Source organism: Entelurus aequoreus, linkage group LG07, assembly GCF_033978785.1.
Source record: "Entelurus aequoreus isolate RoL-2023_Sb linkage group LG07, RoL_Eaeq_v1.1, whole genome shotgun sequence".
Taxonomy (NCBI): Eukaryota; Metazoa; Chordata; class Actinopteri; order Syngnathiformes; family Syngnathidae; genus Entelurus; species Entelurus aequoreus.
Window position 1 is genome coordinate 75,891,286 of NC_084737.1, and position 25,743 is coordinate 75,917,028.

Below are 25,743 nucleotides of genomic sequence, written 5' to 3' on the forward strand. Positions count from 1 at the left end.
AAGAGTTAGGGCTGCATGGGATTCTGGGTATTAGTTGTGTTGTGTTTATGTTGTGTTACGGTGGGATGTTCTCCAGAAATGTGTTTTTCATTCTTTTTTGCTGTGGGTTCACAGTGTGGCGCATATTTGTAACGTACCAGTGTTAAAGTTGTTTTATACGGCTACCGTCAGTGTAAGCTGTGTGGCTGATGAGTAAGTATGCTTTGCTGTCTCCTACGTGTGCAAGTAAAAGCTACATACAACATGTGGCTGGGCTGGCACGCTGTTTGTAAATGCTATAGGGGACAATTACTGCAGTGCATTCAGGGCACGCCCTTAATATAGTAATCAGAGTGAAAATAGGATTATATTTGCCCTGGGAGTTAACTAGGAGAGGCACTGAGATCCAGAAGTCTCCTGGGAAAATTTGGGGGGGTCGGCAAGTATGCAGCTGAGCCGCATCTGAGTGGTCAAAGAGCCGCATGCGGCTCCGGAGCCGCGGGTTGCCGACCCCTGCACTAGGGACTGTACTTAGAGGGGGGGTTACCCACATATGCGATCCTCCCCAAGGTTTCTCATTGTCATTCACATCGACGTCCCTTGTGTGGGCTCTGTGCCGAGGATGCCGTTGTGGCTTGTGCAGCCCTTTGAGACTTTTGTGATTTAGGGCTATATAAATAAACATTGATTGATTGATTGAAAATCAATTTTTTTTCAATTCAACACTATTCTCGATTTAAAAACAATTTTTTCCCGATTCAAAAGGATTCTCTATTCATTCAATACATAGGATTTCAGCAGGATCTATCCCAGTCTGCTGACATGCAAGCTGAGTAGTAGATTTGGTTGATATCAGCACTTCAGTCATCAACAATTGCATCATCTGAGAAATGGACATTGAAACAGTGTAGGTCTGACTTGGTAGGATATGTACAGCGAGCAGTGAACATAGTGAGTTCAGAAAGCATAAGAACAAGTATATACATGTGATTATTTACATTTGATTATTTACAATCCTGGGAGGGGGAGGGTGTTAGTCAAGAGTTGAAGTTGCCTGGAGGTGTTCTTTTAGTGCAGTTTTGAAGGAGGATAGAGATGCACTTTCTTTTACACCTGTTGGGAGTGCATTCCATATTGATGTGGCATAGAAAGAGAATGAGTTAAGTCCTTTGTTAGATCGGAATCTGGGTTTAACGTGGTTTGTGGAGCTCTCCCTGGTGTTGGGGTTATGGCGGTCATTTACGTTAAGGAAGTAGTTTGACATGTACTTCGGTATCAGGGAGGTGTAGCGGATTTTATAGACTAGGCTCAGTGCAAGTTGTTTTACTCTGTCCTCCACCCTGAGCCAGCCCACTTTGGAGAAGTGGGTAGGAGTGAGGTGTGATCTGGGGTTGAGGTATAGAAGTAACCTGACTAGCTTGTTCTGGGATGTTTGGAGTCTAGATTTGAGGGTTTTGGAGGTGCTGGGGTACCGTTGCGATTCAGTGCTTCAAGAACATTAATGTAGAACCATGGAGATGGGGTAGTTACTCAGTCATTTAAAAATACCCCTTGTAAATAATACGGGGTGTTCTAAAATGCTTTGGAAGACATGCTAGCATACATGTAATACCTATGTGTCAAAGTCAAGGTCCGCCGGCCAGATCCGGCCCGCAAATTAATTATCTATAGATGACATTTGATTAATATTAGAACCGGCCCGCAGGCCACAGCCGCCTGCTGCTGTTTTGCACGCACCAATACTCCATTAGTGGCGCTAGGAATTTTCAAAGTGAGGACCCCATCAAGTCATGAAAATGGGGTCCTACAGTTAATTTTCGGGGTCCCACTTTTTTGTAAGCGTTTTGAAAACAAATGATAAATGTATGCATTATCCTGTTATATCTCACATTCTATATTGTGTTTTGGGAAAAAGGTTGTCATAGGGGCGGCGTGGCGAAGTTGGTAGAGTGGCCGTGCCAGCAATCGGAGGGTTGCTGGTTACTGGGGTTCAATCCCCACCTTCTACCATCCTAGTCACGTCCGTTGTGTCCTTGGGCAAGACACTTCACCCTTGCTCCTGATGGCTGCTGGTTAGCGCCTTGCATGGCAGCTCCCGCCATCAGTGTGTGAATGTGTGTGTGAATGGGTGAATGTGGAAATACTGTCAAAGCGCTTTGAGTACCTTTAAGGTAGAAAAGTGCTATGCAAGTATAACCCATTTATCATGATTTTTTTTATAAACGTTACTTAATTCATTAAAAAAAATTGAAAAAAACACATTTTCATGCATATGTAAATATATTCAGTTATAAACATTCATTCACTTTCTTCTTTCTTTCATGGATCTAAACTTTACGGCTGCCGGTAATTTTTTCTATATTTTTATTGTAATATTTTCGGAATGTGATTGTTCTATTTTAAGTAAGACAAAGAAAACTATCTGAAGATGTCTTTATTTTTTTTAGTTTTTAGTGCTATGATTTTAATAGTCCGGCCCCTGAGCTAAAATGAGTTTGACACCCCCGATGTATTACAAATATCCTCAAAAATGTATAATCATCAGACAAATGGTCATTGACTTACTGCAGTGGGTGTTTTAAGCATTTTGAGCCTGGTGTGAGAAATGTAAAGCCAATCCGAGACCCTTTGGGGTCGAAATAGGCCTGCATTTATTGATCATTTTAGTAATTTAAGTAATTTATTGATTAGTTTGTCCAAATAATCAAGTAATCGGATCAAACACACTTTATAGCCTTAATGCGTTTTTACCCACCACTGCTCTTATGTGCGCTCGATTGCACTACGTACATATATTTAAAATTGTGGGCACTCCATGCAGTACGGCCATGACAAAGGGCATATGGCAAGTTTTTGTGCGCATGCAAGCTTGTTACATGAGCACCCTGGAAACAGGAGTCCCACTTGGTGAATATCTTTATCAAATGCCACAACATAATTGCAGAAAATAAGATTAATTTAAGACATAAATAAGACAGAATTTTTTTTTGTTTTTTTTGTTGTCCTGCCCAGCTTCTCAGGCAAATCATATAGCAGATGTAGATGCCCATATTGGCTGTTCAGATTTACTTTACAAAAGAGAAGTGTAGGATACTTCTCTTGTTGCCTTATTTGTATTTTGACTTTATTAAATGTATTTATATTATCATTTGGTGCAGCCGGGCCGGAGCAGGAGGGGATAGAAAGAGAAAAAAAAGGAAGACAGGGGGAAATTGTGGGGACAAGAGGGGGATTAGACAGAGAGACAAAAACAACAACAGCAAACACAACAACAACAACAACAACAACAGAGCAACATCAGCAAATACGACATGTACAAATATGATGGTAAAAGTAATAGCAAATAAGCAGTTAGCAAAAATAAAAAATAATACAGAAATGACAATAAGAATTATTACACTAAAAATGGAGCAATATGAATACCAATAGAAATAGTGCTATTGATAATAAACAATACTAATACTTTTCCTTTATTATCAACAATACAGTTGTTCAAATGCAACAATACATATACGTAATGATAACTTGAGATATGAAAGAATGCAGAAAAATGGAGGGGAAGAAAGAGAAGCAACCTACATTAACCTTGTAGATTGTTATAGTAACCTTAGGTTAAGCCAAATGAGACAGAATTTAACACCTAATATATGCCCAAAATCTGTAGAATTTCGTTAAAAAAACATTTTTTTAATCTTTAATGTAGTGAAGCCTCAATATCCGAAGCTCCATGTGGGGAGGGACAACTGTATTGTATATTCTTTCTGAGGTGATGACTAATGTCATAACAAAACAGTCCAATGTTAAGAGCACAACAGTGGTTTAAACTCAGAAATGTTTGTACAATTTGAGAAGCTTATTTTAGAAAAAGCATTATTAGCAATTATTATTAGCGATGGACTTTCCAGGTTCAACCGTAAATTACTTTATTCCCGTCAGTGTTTTCTCATATTTACCGTATTTTCCGGACTATATCGTGCATTGGTATACGAGCCGCACCCAGTAAATTTTAGAAGAAAAAAATATGTTGCATATATTAGCCGCACCAGAGTATGAGCCGCAGATATACGTTATGAAATTAGTATTTTTACACAAAAAGATTTTGTAAATGTTTATTTACACACCTTAAAGGCCTACTGAAATGCGATTTTCTTATTTAAACGGGGATAGCAGGTCCATTCTATGTGTCATACTTGATCATTTCGCGATATTGCCATATTTTTGCTGAAAGGATTTAGTAGAGAACATCGACGATAAAGTTCGCAACTTTTGGTCGCTGATAAAAAAAAGCCTTGCCTGTACCGGAAGTAGCGTGACGTCACAGGTTGTGGAGCTCCTCACATCTGCACATTGTTTACAATCATGGCCACCAGCAGCGAGAGCGATTCGGACCGAGAAAGCGACGATTTCCCCATTAATTTGAGCGAAGATGAAAGATTTGTGGATGAGGAAAGTGAGAGTGAAGGACTAGAGGGCAGTGGAAGCGATTCAGATAGGGAAGATGCTGTGAGAGGCGGATGGGACCTGATATTCAGCTGGGAATGACTAAAACAGTAAGTAAACACAAGACATATATATACTCTATTAGCCACAACACAACCAGGCTTATATTTAATATGCCACAAATTAATCCCGCATAACAAACACCTCCCCCCTCCCGTCCATATAACCCGCCAATACAACTCAAACACCCGCACAACACACTCAATCCCACAGCCCAAAGTACCGTTCACCTCCCCAAAGTTCATACAGCACATATATTTCCCCAAAGTTACGTACGTGACATGCACATGGCGGCACGCACGTACGGGCAAGCGATCAAATGTTTGGAAGCCGCAGCTGCGTACTCACGGTACCGCATCTGCGCATCCAACTCAAAGTCCTCCTGGTAAGAGTCTCTGTTGTCCCAATTCTCCACAGGCCAATGGTAAAGCTTGACTGTCATCTTTCGGGAATGTAAACAATGAAACACCGGCTACGTGTTTGTGTTGCTGCGGCCGGCCGCGAATACACCGCTTCCCACCTACAGCTTTTTTCTTTGCTGTCTCCATTGTTCATTGAGTAAATTGCAAGAGATTCACCAACACAGATGTTCAGATTACTGTGGAATTTTTGCGATGAAAACAGACGACTTAATAGCTGGCCACAATGCTGTCCCTAAATGTCCTCTACAGTCCGTGACGTCACGCGCAGGCGTCATCATACAGAGACGTTTTCAGCCGGATATTTGCCGGGAAATTTAAAATTGCACTTTATAAGTTAACCCGGCCGTATTGGCATGTGTTGCAATGTTAAGATTTCATCATTGATATATAAACTATCAGACTGCGTGGTCAGTAGTAGTGGCTTTCAGTAGGCCTTTAATTGTTTCCATATGCATGAAAACACTCCTACAGACATCACACATGGGACGGTTTAGTAATTAAGAATTGTTGTAGTTATACTTTAAAACCTATAAACGTTGCTTGGAGTGATACATGAAGAATCCATACGAGTAGAAACACTAAAAGGCTGAACAGCAATTGTACTTCCGGTTCACAGCTCAGTCTAAACCTGATCTCGTCCAAAAGATGGTGCCATAGCACAAATAATAACACACCTATTCAGTGTGTTTGCTTTTTACTAAAAATATATTAACATTATGGCCGTCAGCAAAGAAACATTTCTGAATCAGCCGCACAGTTCAATAAGCCGCAGAGTTCAAGCCTAGCAAAAAAAGGAGCGTCTCATTTTCCGGAATTTACGGTATATGCAATCTCGTCTGTTTGTGATTGCATTCTTTCAGTTAAACAGAAATCCCGCAAGTGCGCCATGGTTGCCTTTTTTCCCCCCCTGCCCATTTCTGTTTCTTTCTCTTTACCGGAAATTGGAAGAGAACCAATTTGGAGATGTATCAAAGCAGTGAGGAAGATGGAGAAAAAAGGAATTGTACCTTTTTGAATTGGAAAGCTGTCATGAACAATGGGCACATCTGGATTAGCCACAGTCTCCGGACTCTTGTCTTCCACAACAATGCAATTTTCCGCGTTGTGAAATGAGGACGGTAAATGTATTTCTACACCTCGGGAGAGGTTCAAGAGGAGTTCAGTCAAAGATGTAGCTTCAGTTTCAGAGATTATGTAGAATGTGAAGCCTGGGAATACTGTGATTGACAGGCATCATGGTGGGATGGACGGAACACCTGGCTGATATGCAGCGGTGATGGACACTTTATCGATAATAAGTGAATGCTCTTTAATAATGATGCATCAATGAAATTCTGAAAATATGCTGAGTACATACTGTATACTTGAATAAATAAGTCGGTTAAATTGAAGGCGAAGTGGTTGCAGGCAGACTATTTTTATTGCAAGTAGTTTGCAAATTGATAGGAGAGCAATTTATTTTACAAATGTTAAATTATAAGAGCTTTACAGTTTAGTCAGCATTTGTACGGCAGCCCACCCGTCTAAAGCAGTGCTTCTTAAAGGCCTACTGAAACCCACTACTACCGACCACGCAGTCTGATAGTTTATATATCAATGATGAAATCTTAACATTATAACACATGCCAATACGGCCGGGTTAACTTATAAAGTGACATTTTAAATTTGCCGCTAAACTTCCGGTTCGAAACGCCTCTGAGGATGACGTGTGCGCGTGACGTAGACCGGGGAACACGGGTATGCCTTCCCCATTGAAGCCAATACGAAAAAGCTCTGTTTTCATTTCATAATTCCACAGTATTCTGGACATCTGTGTTCGTGAATCTGTTTCAATCATGTTCATTGCATTATGAAGAAGGAAGCTGAGCAAGCAAAGAAGAAAGTTGTCGGTGCAAAATGGACGTATTTTTCGAACGTAGTCAGCCACAACAGTACACAGCCGGCGCTTCTTTGTTTACATTCCCGAAAGATGCAGTCAAGATGGAAGAACTCGGATAACAGAGACTCTAACCAGGAGGACTTTTGACTTGGATACACAGACGCCTGTAGAGAACTGGGACAACACAGACTCTTACCAGGATTACTTTGATTTGGATGACAAAGACGCAGACGTGCTACTGTGAGTATGCAGCTTTGGCTTTTTTTTGCGTATGTACGTAACTTTTTTAAAATATATAAGCTTTATGAACCTTGGGTTAGGTGAACGGTCTTTTGGGCTGAGTGATTGTGTGTGTTGATCATGTGTTTGAATTGTATTGGCGTGTTCTATGGAGCTAGGAGCTAGCAGAGGAGCTAGGAGCTAGCATAACACGTACCGTACCGTACGTGCGCGTCACGTACGTAACTTTTTAGAAATATATAAGCTTTATGAACCTTGGGTTAGGTGAACGGTCTTTTGGGCTGAGTGATTGTGTGTGTTGATCAGGTGTTTGAATTGTATTGGCGTGTTCTATGGAGCTAGGAGCTAGCAGAGGAGCTAGGAGCTAGCATAACAAACACGCAGGTGTTATTATGCAGGATTAATTTGTGGCATATTAAATATAAGCCTGGTTGTGTTGTGGCTAATAGAGTATATATATGTCTTGTGTTTATTTACTGTTGTAGTCATTCCCAGCTGAATATCAGGTACCGTGAGTATGCAGCCTTGGCTGCTAAACATTCGATAACTTGACCGTATGTGCGCGTCACGTACGTAACTTTTTAAAAATATATAAGCTTTATGAACCTTGGGTTAGGTGAACGGTCTTTTGGGCTGAGTGATTGTGTGTGTTGATCAGGTGTTTGAATTGTATTGGCGTGTTCTATGGAGCTAGGAGCTAGCAGAGGAGCTAGGAGCTAGCATAACAAACACGCAGGTGTTTTTATGCAGGATTAATTTGTGGCATATTAAATATAAGCCTGGTTGTGTTGTGGCTAATAGAGTATATATATGTCTTGTGTTTATTTACTGTTGTAGTCATTCCCAGCTGAATATCAGGTCACCCCCGGCTCTCACAGCATCTTCCCTATCTGAATAGCTTCAACTCCCCACTAGTCCTTCACTTGCACTTTACTCATCCACAAATCTTTCATCCTCGCTCAAATTAATGGGGAAATTGTCGCTTTCTCGGTCCGAATCTCTCTCACTTCATGCGGCCATCATTGTAAACAATAGGGAACTTTGCGTATATGTTCAACTGACTACGTCACGCTACTTCCGGTAGGTGCAAGCCTATTTTTTATCAGATACCAAAAGTTGCAATCTTTATCGTCGTTGTTCTATACTAAATCATTTCAGCAAAAATATGGCAATATCGCGAAATGATCAAGTATGACACATAGAATAGATCTGCTATCCCCGTTTAAATAAAAAAAATTCATTTCAGTAGGCCTTTAACCTTGTTGGAGGTACCGAACCCCACCAGTTTCATATCCGCATTCACCGAACCCTTCTTTAGTGAAAAATAAAATGTTATTTTTTTTCAAATTCAAGACAAAGTTATGTTTTTTTTCACTGGTGCACAAAATGAACCGTGCATGAACATCACCTTGTTCAAAGAACAAAACCAACACAGTGCATGAACTCACAACAAATGACACACCTGCAAATCAGTCTGACTTCTGCTGTTGCCGTATCCATAATACGCCGATGAGGAGAAGTTTTTGTTTACACGATGAGTCGGGTGTGTCTCGACCTCCGCGGCGGAGGCTCCGCCGAAACCCCTGAGGCCGACTCACCGAACCCCTAGGGTGTGATCGAACCCAGGTTAAGAGTATATATTTTTGGTCAGGACTACCGTTGTTCTTACATAGTGGTCAAAAAAGACCAGGCTTTTATTCGGGGTTAGGTATTTATTTAAGGAGAGGCTGTCACAATAGAGCAGGGGTGTCCAAACTTTTTCCACTGAGGGCCGCACACTGAAAAATCAAAGCAAGCGGGGGCCATTTTGATATTTTTACATTTAGGCCTCCACTCAGGCTTGATCCCAGGGACCCCAAAGGGTTTTGGTAAAAAAATATTAAAAATGTGTCATTATTCAGTATTATTATTTTTTATTATTATTCAAGTTTTAAATCTCTAGATCAACACTAGGTATATCTATCAGTCAATATAAAGTTTTTAAAGATTTAAGTACTATGCTCTTTTTGTCAAAGAAAACCCTGTTTTTTATGGAAAAAACAAAAAATATTCAATATTTTCACCCAATAAAATGGTTAAGTGGAATATTTGAGATTATATAATAATTGGAGCCTTAAAAAGGTCAATAACTCATAACACCATTGATTTTAATTAATTATTGTTTTTGGAGCAATGACACTTAAAGACAAATCCCACTAAAATTATTGGGGATCCAAAAAGGTCCTACTCCTTAAAGTGTTAAAAAATAAATTATAATTTTTTTTTACTGCTTACCAGTACTTTTAACACAATCTCGAGATCCACTTCAGATCTATCCGTCAATTGTAAGTTTTATTGTTGTTTATGTTTTTTGTTTGTTCGTTTTAGGCCCTTCTTTAAAAAAAACAGCTCAGTTTTTTATATGGCAAACACAAAATATGCAACATTTTCCCCAAAAAATATCTCAAAGTGGAATATTTAATGTGACGTAATTGGAGCCTTGGATAGGTCAATAATTCATAATGACATTGATTTTGATTCATATTATTTTTTAAAGAAAGAAACAGCCTGCAAGGCAGCTTTGTGTTATTAGAGTAAACATTGCAACATTTTCTTGTTACATTTCACCTGTTTGCTCTTTTATACCACTTTTTAGGTTTGTGTGTGTACATAAGTGCTATTTGAGCACATTCAACAATTATAATTGTTATAACTGTGATATGGTATGTCCCTAATTTGTACACATTTGTCTAATAATATTATTTAGTATACAAATATGTTTGCCATTTTTTCCCGCACCACACATTAATACCTAAAAACGTATATGTAGTGTTCCCTCGTCACATCGCGCTTCAAATATTGCGGCTTCAACACATAGCAGATTTTTTGGGGACATTTCTAAAGCTTATTCTAGTTTTTGGTCCTGAATTAAAGGCCTACTGAAATGAATTTTTTTAATTTAAACGGGGATAGCAGATCTATTCTATGTGTCATACTTGATCATTTCGCGATATTGCCATATTTTTGCTGAAAGGATTTAGTATAGAACAACGACGATAAAGATCGCAACTTTTGGTATCTGATAAAAAAAAAGGCTTGCCCCTACCAGAAGTAGCGTGATGTAGTCAATTGAACATTTCCGCAAAGTTCCCTATTGTTTACAATGACGGCTGCCAGAAGTGAGAGCGATTCGGACCGAGAAAGCGACGATTTCCCCATTAATTTGAGCGAGGATGAAAGATTTGTGGATGAGGAAAGTGCAAGTGAAGGACTAGTGGTGAGTGGAAGCGATTCAGATAGGGAAGATGCTGTGAGAACCGGGGGTGACCTGATATTCAGCTGGGAATGACTACAACAGTAAATAAACACAAGACATATATATACTCTATTAGCCACAACACAACCAGGCTTATATTTAATATGCCACAAATTAATCCCGCATAAAAACACCTAGGTGTTTATGCTAGCTCCTAGCTCCTAGCTACTAGCTCCCGTCCATATAACCCGCCAATACAATTCAAACACCTGATCAACACACACACTCACTCAGCCCAAAGGACCGTTCACCTAACCCAAGGTTCATAAAGCTTATATATTTAACCAAAGTTACGTACGTGACACGCACGAACGGGCAAGCGATCAAATGTTTGGAAGCGCACGGGTGGGACCTGATATTCAGCTGGGAATGACTACAACAGTAAATAAACACAAGACATATATATACTCTATTAGCCACAACACAACCAGGCTTATATTTAATATGCCACAAATGAATCCCGCATAAAAACACCTAGATGTTTGTTATACTAGCTCCTAGCTCCTAGCTCCTAGCTCCTAGCTACTAGCTCGAGCTAGTTATAGCTCGAGCGGGTTATATGGACGGGATCCCGTCCATATAACCCGCCAATACAATTCAAACACCTGCACAACACACACACTCACTCAGCCCAAAGGACCGTTCACCTAACCCAAGGTTCATAAAGCTTATATATTTAACCAAAGTTACGTACGTGACACGCACGTACGGGCAAGCGATCAAATGTTTGGAAGCGCAGCTGCGTACTCACGGTATCGCGTCTGCGTCTGTGTATCCAAATCAAAGTCCTCCTGGTAAGAGTCTCTGTTGTCCGAGTTCTTCGATCTTGACTGCATCTTTCGGGAATGTAAACAATGAAACACCGGCTGTGTTGTGTTGCTGACTTCCCCCGCAAAATACTCCGCTTCGCACCGACAACTTTCTTCTTTGCTTGCTCGGCTTCTTTCTCCATAATGCAATGAACAAATTGCAACAGATTCACCAACACAGATGTCCAGAATACTGTGGAATAATGAGATGAAAACAGAGCTATTTCGTATTGGCTTCAATGGGGAGCCATACCTCTGTTAAACTGGCTACGTCACGCGCATACGTCATATCCAAAGGCGTTTTCAACCGGAAGTTTAGCGGGAAATTTAAAATGGCACTTTATAAGTTAACCCGGCCGTATTGGCATGTGTTGCAATGTTAAGATTTCATCATTGATATATAAACTATCAGACTGCGTGGTCGGTAGTAGTGGCTTTCAGTAGGCCTTTAAGCAGTCTCAAATGGCCATATAAACTAAAAAATATCAATACTACATTAGTATTGGCCACTGAAAGAGTGGCCGTTCAATATTGTGGCCACCGATTGGCTGAGCCTCTGGCAGCATTACTATATTGGATTAAAAGAGTATAACGGTTTATAAAGAGTGTTATTTCAAGTCTAGAAGATTCATAATGTTAAAAAAACGTATTTAGAATGTTGTAAACAGGTTTTTTTATGCCCCCAGCTATGAAAATTGTAAAAAAAAAATCATCGCAATGAGATATTCCTGGGTAAAATAAAGTAAAAAAAAAAAAAAGATATATAATTAATGATTACTTACTTTGTGTACATTCATTTATTGGGGTCATGTCCAGAAGCAATAAACAGTGATAAACGAGGGATAGCTGTAATTACAGTGTTATGCGTTACGATATGTCAAGTAAAACTGGAAAACAAAATGATTGAAAAATGCAGAAAAACTTTTAATTGGAAGCAGACTGTGCAAAACTTAAAGTAGTAAACATAACAAAAATATATTTGTTATTCTATTTACAACAGGCTCTTAATTTGTGTCAAGTGGAAAATACATATTAGTAGCGTGGAGGCCATCATTTGAGGAAATATTGTATCAAGACAAGTTAAATTGATGGTGTCAGGCAATGTTCCCTCTAATTTTTCATGTGTGTGAGCAAACGCTAAAACTCCCTGAGCATTCAGTGGAGCCCATGTGAGCAACATCAGACGTGCACACTGTGGCTACACCAGCAGCACACCTGTTCCACCCTGGACAAGTCCCCACCTCATCGCAGGGCCAACACAGATAGACAGACAACATTCTCTTATTATTATAAATCAAATGTCAGCAGTCATTTCCATTTCTAATATAAGTGTTTAGGCCCACTTACAATGACAATAACAAAAAATATTGTTTTTCATGAACTGTGTACTTGTATTGTTTGTCTGGGTGGAGGTCCTGCTTTGGAAATAATTTGTACCCCTTTCAGACATTGCATTTAGTTCCCAATAAAACATTCACATGTTGCACAATGAGATGTAAGCAGGGGATCATGTGTACATTCCTGCAACTTCCTGTTTGTAAAAAATATATTTTTATTAGTATTTATTTAATATACTTACAGCATTTCATGATTAATATTTATAAATGAAGATTCCTAATAAATGACACTAGAATAAGCACACATTTGATTGGTAAATCATAGTGTAATGACCTGGAATGACACTTTATGTGTGGTGTTGGAGTTGTCCGACTTTTTGTGTGGCTGTAAACGCATCACTGGCTAGGTGCCATATGTGCATGTGTTGGCGCAAGTGAGAAAGAGCGAGCGGCTGCTGTTGATATAACAAAGTTGCTTTTGGTCTGGTTTGTACTGCAGAAAATGACCACTTTTGCTAGATATTATTTTTTTACTAATGTTTTGGTGATGTGTTTATGGCCGACAATAAAGAGTTTTGCTCAGTAAAGTGATGGATGGAATTCATGTCCTCAAAGCGTCTCGACAGACATTACAATATTTGACCAATGATGACGAAAACTGTTTTCTCTCTCGTGTCTGTGTGTCGAAAATTGTTTTGCGCTTATTTTTGTATTTGATTTTGTGCGTGGCATAGATTTGCCGTGCGCAAAGAACGCTTGAGCAGTGCGCAATTGCACAGGTGCGCACCTTAGAGGGAACGTTGGTGTCAGGTGACTAACTAGTGAACATTGACCATGGAGCAATATCACCAAATTTATATCAATATATTAAATGTTCATGTTTAATTTAGATATATATTCAAATGAGTACAGCTTTGTAACGGCGAGCCACTGGGTATAAAACCCACCCGAATGTATTGCATCTTTATATCATGTCATGTCTACTTAAATTTTTTCACCATTGATGTCACCACCAGGTTATTTATAGTCTTGAAGAGTAACACGCCGAGGGAGCAATATAAAATGCATTTATTTGTCAGGCCTTTTTTGCATGTAAATGAGCGTGTCTTGCGTGGTGGGTTCGGCTATTATTCCTAATTGGAATAGCAGATCAGAGTGTGGAAACAATTTTCAAGTACCTGGCATGCCCGACTACAAAGAGTCTCTCCCAAAAGGCGTGAGTGTCCTCCTGTGAATGCATGTAAGAATAGCAAGGTCAAACCGTGATGGATATCAAATCCTCCACAGTCGGGTTATTTTGTCAATCTTAGATGTCTCACAACTCTTTTAAGGGACCCGTGGGATAGATAGTGACTGAGAAAACAAAATAAGCAGCACACCTTCTCAATGAAATACATTGTATTTTTCTTGGAAACATTATGTCCTCGTACTGTAGCTACAAATATATTTGATATAGGCTCCAGCACCCCCCGCGACCCCGAAAGGGACAAGTGGTAGAAAATGGATGGATTTTAGAAACACATCATCTTTCCATCCTGCATTTCCCACATTTTTTGTCTGATAGACAACCTTGCCGTTAACATCTGTGGCTGTAGACAACCTCATCATGTCCTAAGAAGGCAGTACGACTAATCAATAATATTGAATACAGTTGAAACGTTGAGTCTGTTTTGATTGATTGATTGATTGAAACTGTTATTAGTAGATTGCACAGTACAGTACGTATTCCGTACAATTGACCACTAAATGGTAACACCCCAATACGTTTTTCAACTTGTTTAAAGGCCTACTGAAATTATTTTTATTTATTTAAACGGGGATAGCAGATCCATTCTATGTGTCATACTTGATCATTTCGCGATATTGCCATATTTTTGCTGAAAGGATTTAGTAGAGAACATCGACGATAAAGTTCGCAACTTTTGGTCGCTGATAAAAAAAGCCTTGCCTGTACCGGAAGTAGCGTGACGTCACAGGTTGAAGGGCTCCTCACATTTCCCCATTGTTTACACCAGCAGCGAGAGCGATTCGGACCGAGAAAGCGACGATTACCCCATTAATTTGAGCGAGGAGGAAAGATTTGTGGATGAGGAACGTGAGAGTGAAGGACTAGAGTGCAGTGCAGGACGTATCTTTTTTCGCTCTGACCGTAACTTAGGTACAAGCTGGCTCATTGGATTCCACACTTTCTCCTTTTTCTATTGTGGATCACAGATTTGTATTTTAAACCTCCTCGGATACTATATCCTCTTGAAAATGAGAGTCGAGAACGCGAAATGGACATTCACAGTGACTTTTATCTCTACGACAATACATCGGTGAAGCACTTTAGCTACGGAGCTAACGTGATAGCATCATGCTTAAATGCAGATAGAAACAAAATAAATAAACCCCTGACTGGAAGGATAGACAGAAGATCAACAATACTACCAAACTCTGGACCTGTAACCACACGGTTAATGTTGTACCGCCGGACGAAGCCTAGCAATGCTGTTGCTAACGACGCCATTGAAGCTAACTTGGCTACGGGACCTCGACAGAGCTATGCTAAAAACATTAGCTATCCACCTACGCCAGCCCTCATCTGCTCATCAACACCCGTGCTCACCTGCGTTCCAGCGATCGACGGCGCGACGAAGGACTTCACTCGATCATCGATGCGGTCGGCGGCTAGCGTCGGATAGCGCGTCTGCTATCCAACTCAAAGTCCTCCTGGTTGTGTTGCTGCAGCCAGCCGCTAATACACCGATCCCACCTACAGCTTTCTTCTTTGCAGTCTTCATTGTTCATTAAACAAATTGCAAAAGATTCACCAACACAGATGTCCAGAATACTGTGGAATTTTGTGATGAAAACAGAGCTGTTTGTATTGGGATACAATGTGTCCGGAAGTTTCCCGGGAAATTTAAAATTGCACTTTATAAGTTAACCCGGCCGTATTGGCATGTGTTGCAATGTTAAGATTTCATCATTGATATATAAACTATCAGACTGCGTGGTCGCTAGTAGTGGCTTTCAGTAGGCCTTTAACATCAATATTTATGGAACATGTCCACAAAAAATCTAGCTGTCAACACTGAATATTGCATTGTTGCATTTCTTTTCACAGTTCTTTTTGACAGACATTTAAAAAAAAATCTCACGTACCCCTTAGCATACCTTCAAGTACCCCCAGGGGTACGTGTACCCCCATTTGAGAACCTCTGATCTGATAGATAGGTCAGCAGATATGTAGTGTCCAAGGTATTTGATTTCCTCACAGACATTGAGGATGTTGCCACAGAGTAGGAAGTCAGGGAAAGTTAGTTTTGTATCCTCTGCACTCCTGGCAATCATGATATTACTCTTTATAGCATTGTATATAATGTCCAAGTCTTATCCATACTGAGAACACACCTTTAACAACTGCAGACCAGCACTGTGTGGACAAAAGATGACTAAATCACCAGCATGGTTTATGATCATATTGCCCACTACACAACTAGTCCTACATTCATTCAAAAGCTTTGATAAATCAGCCATATAGACGTTAAAAAGACAATGGGACACAATTCTACCTTGTCGCACACCATTGCTAACATAAAAATGAGATGATACAAAGTTTCCCCATTTTACACACACAGTCCGGTGAGCATACCAAAAACACAAACATTTTAAGTAAGTATTTAGGAACTCCTGTATGGTGCAATTTATAAAATGACTCTTCATGATTTATGTGATCAAAGGCTTTTGAAGCATCAATAAAACACATGAAAACGTTGGTATTATGTCTGTTGTACAAATCTAAAATATCCTAAGCAAAAATTGGATGGAATGGTTTCAAAACCACACTGATTGTCAGAAGTCAGAATAAGTTTCTGCAGTCTTATTAATGTGGACTTTTCCAGCACCTTGGACAGAATACCTGCCAGAGATAGAGGATGATAGTTGTATTTTCTATTTATCCTGTCAGCTGTGTATTTTACAATAGGCACCAACATAACAGGCAATATATAATTATGTAAAATACTGTCAGTTTAAAAATCCAGTGAAATAAATGACTAACAGAGGATAATGTTTCCTGCTTGCAAACATTTTAAATGCTAAGTACCGTATTTTTCGGACTATAAGTCGCAGTTTTTTTCATAGTTTGGCCGGGGGTGCGACTTATACTCAGGAGCGACTTATGTGTGAAATTATTAACACATTAGTAAAATATCAAATAATATTATTTAGCTCATTCACGTAAGAGACTAGACGTATAAGATTTCATGGGATTTAGCGATTAGGAGTGACAGATTGTTTGGTAAACGTATAGCATGTTCTATATGTTCTAGTTATTTGAATGACTCTTACCATAATATGTTACGTTGACATACCAGGCACATTCTCAGTTGGTTATTTATGCCTCATATAACGTACACTTATTCAGCCTGTTGTTCACTATTCTTTATTTATTTTAAATTGCCTTTCAAATGTCTATTCTTGGTGTTGGGTTTTATCAAATAAATTTCCCCCAGTGCGACTTATATGTTTTTTTCCTTCTTTATTATTAGGGATGTCCAATAATGGCTTTTTGCCGATATTCCGATATTGTCCAACTCTTTAATTACCGATACCGATATCAACCGATACCGTTATCAACCGATATATACAGTCGTGGAATTAACACATTATTATGTCTAATTTGGACAACCAGGTATGGTGAAGATAAGGTACTTTTAAAAAAAATTAAATAAGATAGATAAATTAAAAACATTTTCTTGAATAAAAAAGAAAGTAAAACAATGTAAAAACAGTTACATAGAAACTAGTAATTAATGAAAAATGAGTAACATTAACTGTTAAAGGTTAGTACTATTAGTGGACCAGCAGCACGCACAATCATGTGTGCTTACGGACTGTATCCCTTGCAGACTGTATTGATATATATTGATATATAATGTAGGAACCAGAATATTAATAACAGAAAGAAACAACCCTTTTGTGTGAATGAGGAGGGAGGTTTTTTGGGTTGGTGCATTAATTGTATGTGTATCTTGTGTTTTTTATGTTGATTTAATTAAAAAAAACCCCAAAAAAACGATACCGATAATAAAAAAAACGATACCGATAATTTCCGATATTACATTTTAACGCATTTATCGGCCGATATTATCGGACATCCCTATTTATTATGCATTTTCGGCCGGTGCGACTTATACTCCGGTGCGACTTATACTCCGAAAAATACGGTATATATCTTATTTGCACCATACGCCTGATTTATTACAATATATTTTACTTCTTGTGCAGAAACAGTCACATCATCACGACTGTCACCTGCACAAAGAAGTTGCTTTTAACGGAGTTACACAGCTGATCATAAAGTTTCTGCCATAAATAAAACATTTCATTGGATCTGTTTGTTGGCGAAGATGTTTTGAAACTTTTCAGTGTTTTTTTTTTTTTATATATATCTTTTCATAATTCAATAGGGCTGTTGTTTTGAAATTTTCCTGCAAGTGAGTCACACCTTGATGTGTTTGTTTAAGCGTAGAACGTATTTAAAGTTAAAAAAAAAAAAAAAGAAACGAAGGCCCGCGTATATGTTTCCCTGCTGCGGCCGACTGTTTTAAAGCTCCTCTGGCCTCAGCATGAAGCTCTCTAACATGCTCATTACAGCCAGGCTTGGCTTTGTACTTTTGTAGTTTTATGCTCTACAAGGAGCTGCTCGAGATTACAAGGGATTCTATAATCTTATCATATGCTGAGCACTAAGTCAACACCAGGATGCACATTTTTACATTGTAAATTACAACATGTGACAACATTTTTGACAATATAATATTACTCAGCAAGGTATATCAGTTTAAGTACAATATTGATATTGATTTGCTAATATTGATTGTCCCATCCTTTTGTGCTATGTTTGTGCTGCAAAATGTTTTTTATGATATTAATTAGAGATGTCCGATAATATCGGCCGATAAATGCTTTAAAATGTAATATCGGAAATTATCGGTATCGGTTTCAAAATTATCGGAATCTGTTTCAAAAAGTGAAATTTATGACTTTTTAAAAACGCCGCTGTGAACACGGACGGAAGTACAGAGCGCCAATAAACCTTAAAGGCACTGCCTTTGCGTCACACAATATCTACGGCTTTTCACACACACAAGAGAATGCAATTCATACTTGGTCAACAGCCATACAGGTCACACTGAGGGTAGCCGTATAAACAACTTTAACACTGTTACAAATATGCGCCATACTGTGAACCCACACCAAACAAGAATGACAAACACATTTCGGGAGAACATCCGCACTGTAACACAACATAAACACAACAGAACAAATACCCAGAACCCCTTGCAGCACTAACTCTTCCGGGACACTACAATATACACAAAATTAGGCATAATAATGTGTTAATTCCACGACTGTATATATCGGTATCAGTTGATATCGGAATCGGTAATTAAGAGTTGGACAATATCGGAATATCGGATATCGGCAAAAAAGCCATTATCGGACATCTCTAATAGTAATAATTTATCACTTATAACTAGGGATGTCCGATAATGGCTTTTTGCCGATATCCGATATGCCGATATTGTCCAACTCTTTAATTACCGATACCGATATCAACCGATACCGATATCAACCGATATATACAGTCGTGGAATTAACACATTATTATGCCTAATTTGGACAACCATGTATGGTGAAGATAAGGTACTTTTTAAAAAAATTAGTCAAATAAAATAAGATAAATAAATTAAAAACATTTTCTTGAATAAAAAAGAAAGTAAAACAATATAAAAACAGTTACATAGAAACTAGTCATGAATGAAAATGAGTAAAATTAACTGTTAAAGGTTAGTACTATTAGTGGACCAGCAGCACGCACAATCATGTGTGCTTACGGACTGTATCCCTTGCAGACTGTATTGATATATATTGATATATAATGTAGGAACCAGAATATTAATAACAGAAAGAAACAACCCTTTTGTGTGAATGCGCCCCGGGCTGATGTAACAGTTGGTTGGGGGGCGCATAATAAATGAAAATAACATAACATAACATAACAATGAGTGTAAATGGGGGAGGGAGGTTTTTTGGGTTGGTGCACTAATTGTAAGTGTATCTTGTGTTTTTTATGTGGATTTAATTAAAAAAACAAAAAAAAACGATACCGATAATAAAAAAAACGATACCGATAATTTCCGATATTACATTTTAACGCATTTATCGGCCGATAATATCGGCAGACCGATATTATCGGACATCTCTACTTATAACCAGCCCCCACCTCCACCCTGTCAAAACCTCCCCAAACGTGTCCTATGTTTGTGCTGCAAAAATGTTGTGTCTATAGTTTTTATGTAATTAATGTGTTAGCATATGATAGACTTTTATTTACCCCACTATGGGGAAATTAGTATGTTGTTGCAGTGCAGGTAATCACAGAAAAAAAGCAGAAGTAAAACGTGATGAAAAACAAAAAAAATAAATAAATATTACATGATGCGGACTAATATGTATAGAATGGAAGCTGCTTTTATACCCAATCATGGCACCCACCTGTTCCCAATTAGCCTGTTCACCTGTGGGATGTTCCAAATAAGTGTTTGATGAGCATTCCTCGACTTTCTCAGTCTTTTTTTGCCACTTGTGCCAGCTTTTTTGAAACGTGTCCAAATGAGCTAATATTTCCAAAAAATAACGAAGTTTGCCAGTTCCAACGTTAAGTATCTTGTGTTTGCAGTCTATTCAATTGAATATAGGTTGAAAAGGCTTTGCAAATCATTGTATTCTGTTTTTATTTACCATTTACACAATGCGCCAACTTCACTGGTTGTGGGCACTAATCTATACAGTACATATCATATAATGTGGTATTGTTTCTCTTTGGAAAAATATACCAGAAATATTGTTTTGTAACTTTGATGCGTGTCAGTCTGTCAGTCCACAATTTGGTTTGCAAACACAGAATATAAGATATTGAGTGATAAAATGTTCCTTCTTTTTTTATTTACTACCTCACTCAGAGTATTCACTGGAAGTTTATAGTTTCATCAGTTTGGTTTGCTTATATTTATATTAAATAATCTAGATTATAGGAGTGCGTCACTTTGTGATTGACTGTCTGGTTGCACTTTTACATCACAAGGCAATGAGTTTGGACTGACTTTCATTCACTCTGGGGACGCCTGTCCTTGAAATCACATGGCACTTGATCAAGTTTTTTTTTTTAGTTTTTTTATTGTCAGAACCAAATCCTACTAGTGTGATTTAATAGCGACATTTTTCTCTCCTGCAGATCCTGTATTTCCATACGTCTCTGCGGTTGCCCAGCACGGTGTTGGTTTTGGAGCTGGTGGCATTGTCAGTGAGGTCAGACGGTTCGCAACTAGCCCTGGGGCAAGGCTTCACAGTTCTGGATCTCTTCCCCAACAAGACAGAACCTCAAGGGGACAGAAGGTGATGAGCCTCCTCTTAGCCTATCAGCAGCCAGTGAGAGAGCAATATAATTGTCAACAGAAGATGGGAGAAGAGCAAGTAATGTTGTCTTGTATGTGTGACCACTTAAACGACATCCTGAAAGTTCCTGCTACATGTTAAAACTGAAAATAGGGCGGTCCACCTTTTTATTTTTTTTTTAATAGATAAATGCTTTTAAAGGCAAAATCAAAGCCATGTCTTTTTAAAATCATGTTTTCAGCACAGTATTTCAGATTCACTTACTTCTTAAATGGTCGACATTTGTTGGACAAATCTGCTTCAGTGATCACTGTTATATTAAAATTAGCACCATAAGTACTGATGCATTGCGTTTTCATTCATTGTTCCATTTTTGTTCAAACTATAGACTGAATCTTCTCCATGGATCACCAAGAATTCTTCTTCACCCACAGCTGAAGGACACCGTTGACTGTAAGAGACATTTTTATTTGTCATTCCTTTACAAGAAATCTCTGGCTTTGTCTTCTAGCCCAGTGGTCCCCAACCACCGGGCCGCGGCCCGGTAACTGTCCGCGGCCCGGTACCGGTCCGTGGACTGATTGGTCGTGGCCGCACAAGAAATTAAAAAAAAAAAAATAAAAAAAATATATATTTTTATTTTTTATTTTTTTAAAAATTAAATCAACATAAAAAACCCAATTTTTACATTATATATCAATATAAATCAATACAGTCTGCAGGGATACAGGCCGTAAGCACACATGATTGTATTTCTTTGACCAAAAAAAAAAAAAAAAAAAAAAAGTTTATTTTTATTTTTTTTTAAATTAAATCAACATAAAAAAACCAATTTTTACATTATATATCAATACAGTCTGCAGGGATACAGTCCGTAAGCACACATGATTGTATTTCTTTATGACAAAAAAAATAAAAAATTTTTTTTGATGTTCAAACTGATAAACATTTTTTTTTTTTGCAAATAATCATTAACTTTAGAATTTGATGCCAGCAACACGTGACAAAGAAGTTGGGAAAGGTGGCAATAAATACTGATAAAGTTGAGGAATGCTCATCAAACACTTATTTGGAACATCCCACAGGTGAACAGGCAAATTGGGAACAGGTGGGTGCCATGATTGGGTATAAAGGTAGATTCCATGAAATGCTCAGTCATTCACAAACAATTGATGGGGCGAGGGTCACCACTTTGTCAACAAATGCGTGAGCAAATTGTTGAACAGTTTAAGAAAAACCTTTCTCAACCAGCTATTGCAAGGAATTTAGGGATTTCACCATCTAAGGTCCGTAATATCATCAAAGGGTTCAGAGAATCTGGAGAAATCACTGCACGTAAGCAGCTAAGCCCGTGACCTTCCATCCCTCAGGCTGTACTGCATCAACAAGCGACATACGTGTGTAAAGGATATCATCACATGGGCTCAGGAACACTTCAGAAACCCACTGTCAGTAACTACAGTTGGTCGCTACATCTGTAAGTGCAAGTTAAAACACTTCTATGCAAGGCAAAAACCGTTTATCAACAACACCCAGAAACGCCGTCTGCTTCGCTGGGCCTGAGCTCATCTAAGATGGACTGATACAAAGTGGAAAAGTGTTCTGTGGTCTGACGAGTCCACATTTCAAATTGTTTTTGGAAACTGTGGACGTCGTGTCCTCCGGACCAAAGAGGAAAAGAACCATCCGGATTGTTATAGGCGCAAAGTTGAAAAGCCAGCATGTGTGATGGTATGGGGGTGTATTAGTGCCCAAGACATGGGTAACTTACACATCTGTGAAGGCGCCATTAATGCTGAAAGGTACATACAGGTTTTGGAGCAACATATGTTGCCATCCAAGCATTACCATGGACGCCCCTGCTTATTTAAGCAAGACAATGCCAAGCCACGTGTTACATCAACGTGGCTTCATAGTAAAAGAGTGCGGGTACTAGACTGGCCTGCCTGTAGGCCAGACTTGTCTCCCATTGAAAATGTGTGGCGCATTATGAAGCCTGAAATAGCACAAGGGAGACCCCCGGACTGTTGAACAACTTAAGCTGTACATCAAGCAAGAATGGGAAAGAATTCCACCTGAGAAGCTTCAAAAATGTGTCTCCTCAGTTCCCAAACGTTTATTGAGTGTTGTTAAAAGGAAAGGCCATGTAACACAGTGGTGAACATGCCCTTTCCCAACTACTTTGGCACGTTTTGCAGCCATGAAATTCTAAGTTAATAATTATTTGCAAAAAATAAATAAAAGTTATGAGTTTGAACATCAACTATCTTGTCTTTGTAGTGCATTCAACTGAATATGGGTTGAAAAGGATTTGCAAATCATTGTATTCCGTTTATATTTACATCTAACACAATTTCCCAACTCATATGGAAACAGGATTTGTAAACCAATATCTGTACCAAAAATGAATATAATATAAAATGTAATGTAATATAAAAACCCGAGGTACCGAACAGTGATCATTGTGTACCGTTGCACCCCGAGGGAATATGGATGGGCAGCTTTTAATAGTCATTTGTAATAAAAGAAAAACGTGGTCAGAAACCAAACAAGGCACAATAAACAAGTGCTAATGCACACATGGGAGATGTCCTGGCTGGTCCACTATCATTATAGACACTGAAGTAGGTGGTCTGGGTTTGCCAACGCAGAAACATAAAACAGTACAAAGCAGTGTGGCATCAACAACATCTTATAAAAGTAAGCTATTTGTCTTTTCATAGGAGCAAGCCAAAAAAAAGAACAATTTAAGAGGTTTTAACATGTAATTGTGCTGTAAATGGCACAATTACACGGGTTAAGCGTTTAAGTCTAGAACGTGTCCCTTGAAGCTCATGGTAGTTTAAATATTGTATGTCCTCAGTGTGTTAAAAGTAAGCCTATAAATTGCCAAACACCGTAACGCTTTACAGTATGAATAACAATGTGCATAGTGAGAGCACAGGGTTCCTGTCTTGGCTATCATGTCACATGAATATTAGATGGGCTTCTTTCAAACGGACTCTTACGCCACGTGAATTATTAATCACACGGCTCGTTGTTTCGTTAGTAACGTTGCTTTTCTGTTTCAAGTGGCACTCTGCTGGCTGACACTTTTGGTGTTTCAGCCTTTTTTACGGTCACAACCCCTTTTTTATTTTTATTTTCTCTAACTTATTTCTCTGTCCGTTTGACAGGGACACACTTTTTGATGTGAAGTCTTTTGAAAGGGAAATGTATTGGAGTCAGGCAAGAACTGTATCTAAATGCCGTTTGCGCTGCTCGATGAGAGACATGCATTTTCTTTTAGTGGTCATTCATGTCCGTTGTTGAAGACTTAGGATGGAAAACATACCCTGGAGGCTGATATGTTCCCCTTTATTGACTTTCACTGGCATTGGGGCGGTATAGCTCGGTTGGTAGAGTGGCCGTGCCAGCAACTTGAGGGTTCCAGGTTCGATCCCCGCTTCCGACATCCTAGTCACTGCCGTTGTGTCCTTGGGCAAGACAATTTACCCACCTGCTCCCAGTGCCACCCACACTGGTTTAAATGTAATTTAGATATTGAGTTTCACTATGTACAAACCCCGTTTCCATATGAGTTGGAAAATTGTGTTAGATGTAAATATAAACGGAATACAATGATTTGCAAATCATTTTCAACCCATATTCAGTTGAATATGCTACAAAGACAACATGTTTGATGTTCAAACTGATAAACATTTTTTTTTGTGCAAATAATCATTAACTTTAGAATTTGATGCCAGACTGTTGAACAACTTAAGCTGTACATCAAGCAAGAATGGGAAATAATTCCACCTGAGAAGCTTAAAGGCCTACTGAAATGAATTTTTTAAAATTTAAACTGGAATAGCAGATCCATTCTATGTGTCATACTTGATCATTTCGCGATATTGCCATATTTTTGCTGAAAGGATTTAGTAGAGAACATCGACGATAAAGTTCGCAACTTTTGCTCGCTGATAAAAAAAAGCCTTGCCTGTACCGGAAGTAGCGTGACGTCACAAGCGGTAGTGCTGCTCACAATTCCCCGTTGTTTACAATGGAGCGAGAGAGATTCGGACCGAGAAAGCGACGATTACCCCATTAATTTGAGCGAGGATGAAATATTCGTAGATGAGGAACGTTACAGTGAAGGACTTGAGAGGCAGTGATGGACGTATCTTTTTTCGCTCTGACCGTAACTTAGGTACAAGCTGGCTCATTGGATTCCACACTCGCTCCTTTTTCTATTGTGGATCACAGATTTGTATTTTAAACCACCTCAGATACTATATCCTCTTGAAAATGAGAGTCGACAACGCGAAATGGACATTCACAGTGACTGAACATGTAAATACACGATTAATAATTCAGCTTTGCGAAGCTAAAAAAATAGAAGCTAACCTAGCTGCGTAGCCAACGCGATAGCATAGCAGTCTCAAATGCAGATAGAAACTAAATTAAAAAAAACCCTGACTGGATGGATGGACAGAAGATCAATAATACTATTAAACCATGAACATGTAAATACACGATTAATAATATTCTGCTTGGCGAAGCTAAAAAAACAGAAGCTAACCTAGCTGCGTAGCCAACGCGATAGCACAGCAGTCCCAATGCAGATAGAAACTAAATAAAAAAAAAACCCTGACTGGATGGATAGACAGAAGATCAATAATACTATTAAACCATGAACATGTAAATACACGATTAATAATATTCCGCTTGGCGAAGCTAAAAAAACAGAAGCTAACCTAGCTGCGTAGCTAACTTAGATGCGGCGGCGGGCGTTGTACGCTTTTGACGACACCCCGGCCGCATTCAGAGTCGGCAAGAAACATATATTTCCCCA

General features: G+C 38.8%; 1 protein-coding gene across 1 annotated transcript in view; it reads left to right on the forward strand.

Moving 5' to 3' along the window:
• The window catches only part of nphp4 (nephronophthisis 4), a 486,853-nt gene that overhangs the window by 44,059 nt on the left and 417,051 nt on the right, over positions 1-25,743 (forward strand). The window contains exons 5-6 of the mRNA XM_062054501.1: positions 20,749-20,909; positions 21,298-21,362. Of these exons, the coding sequence (XP_061910485.1) occupies positions 20,749-20,909; positions 21,298-21,362 (226 nt within the window). The remainder of the gene's footprint in view (positions 1-20,748; positions 20,910-21,297; positions 21,363-25,743) is intronic.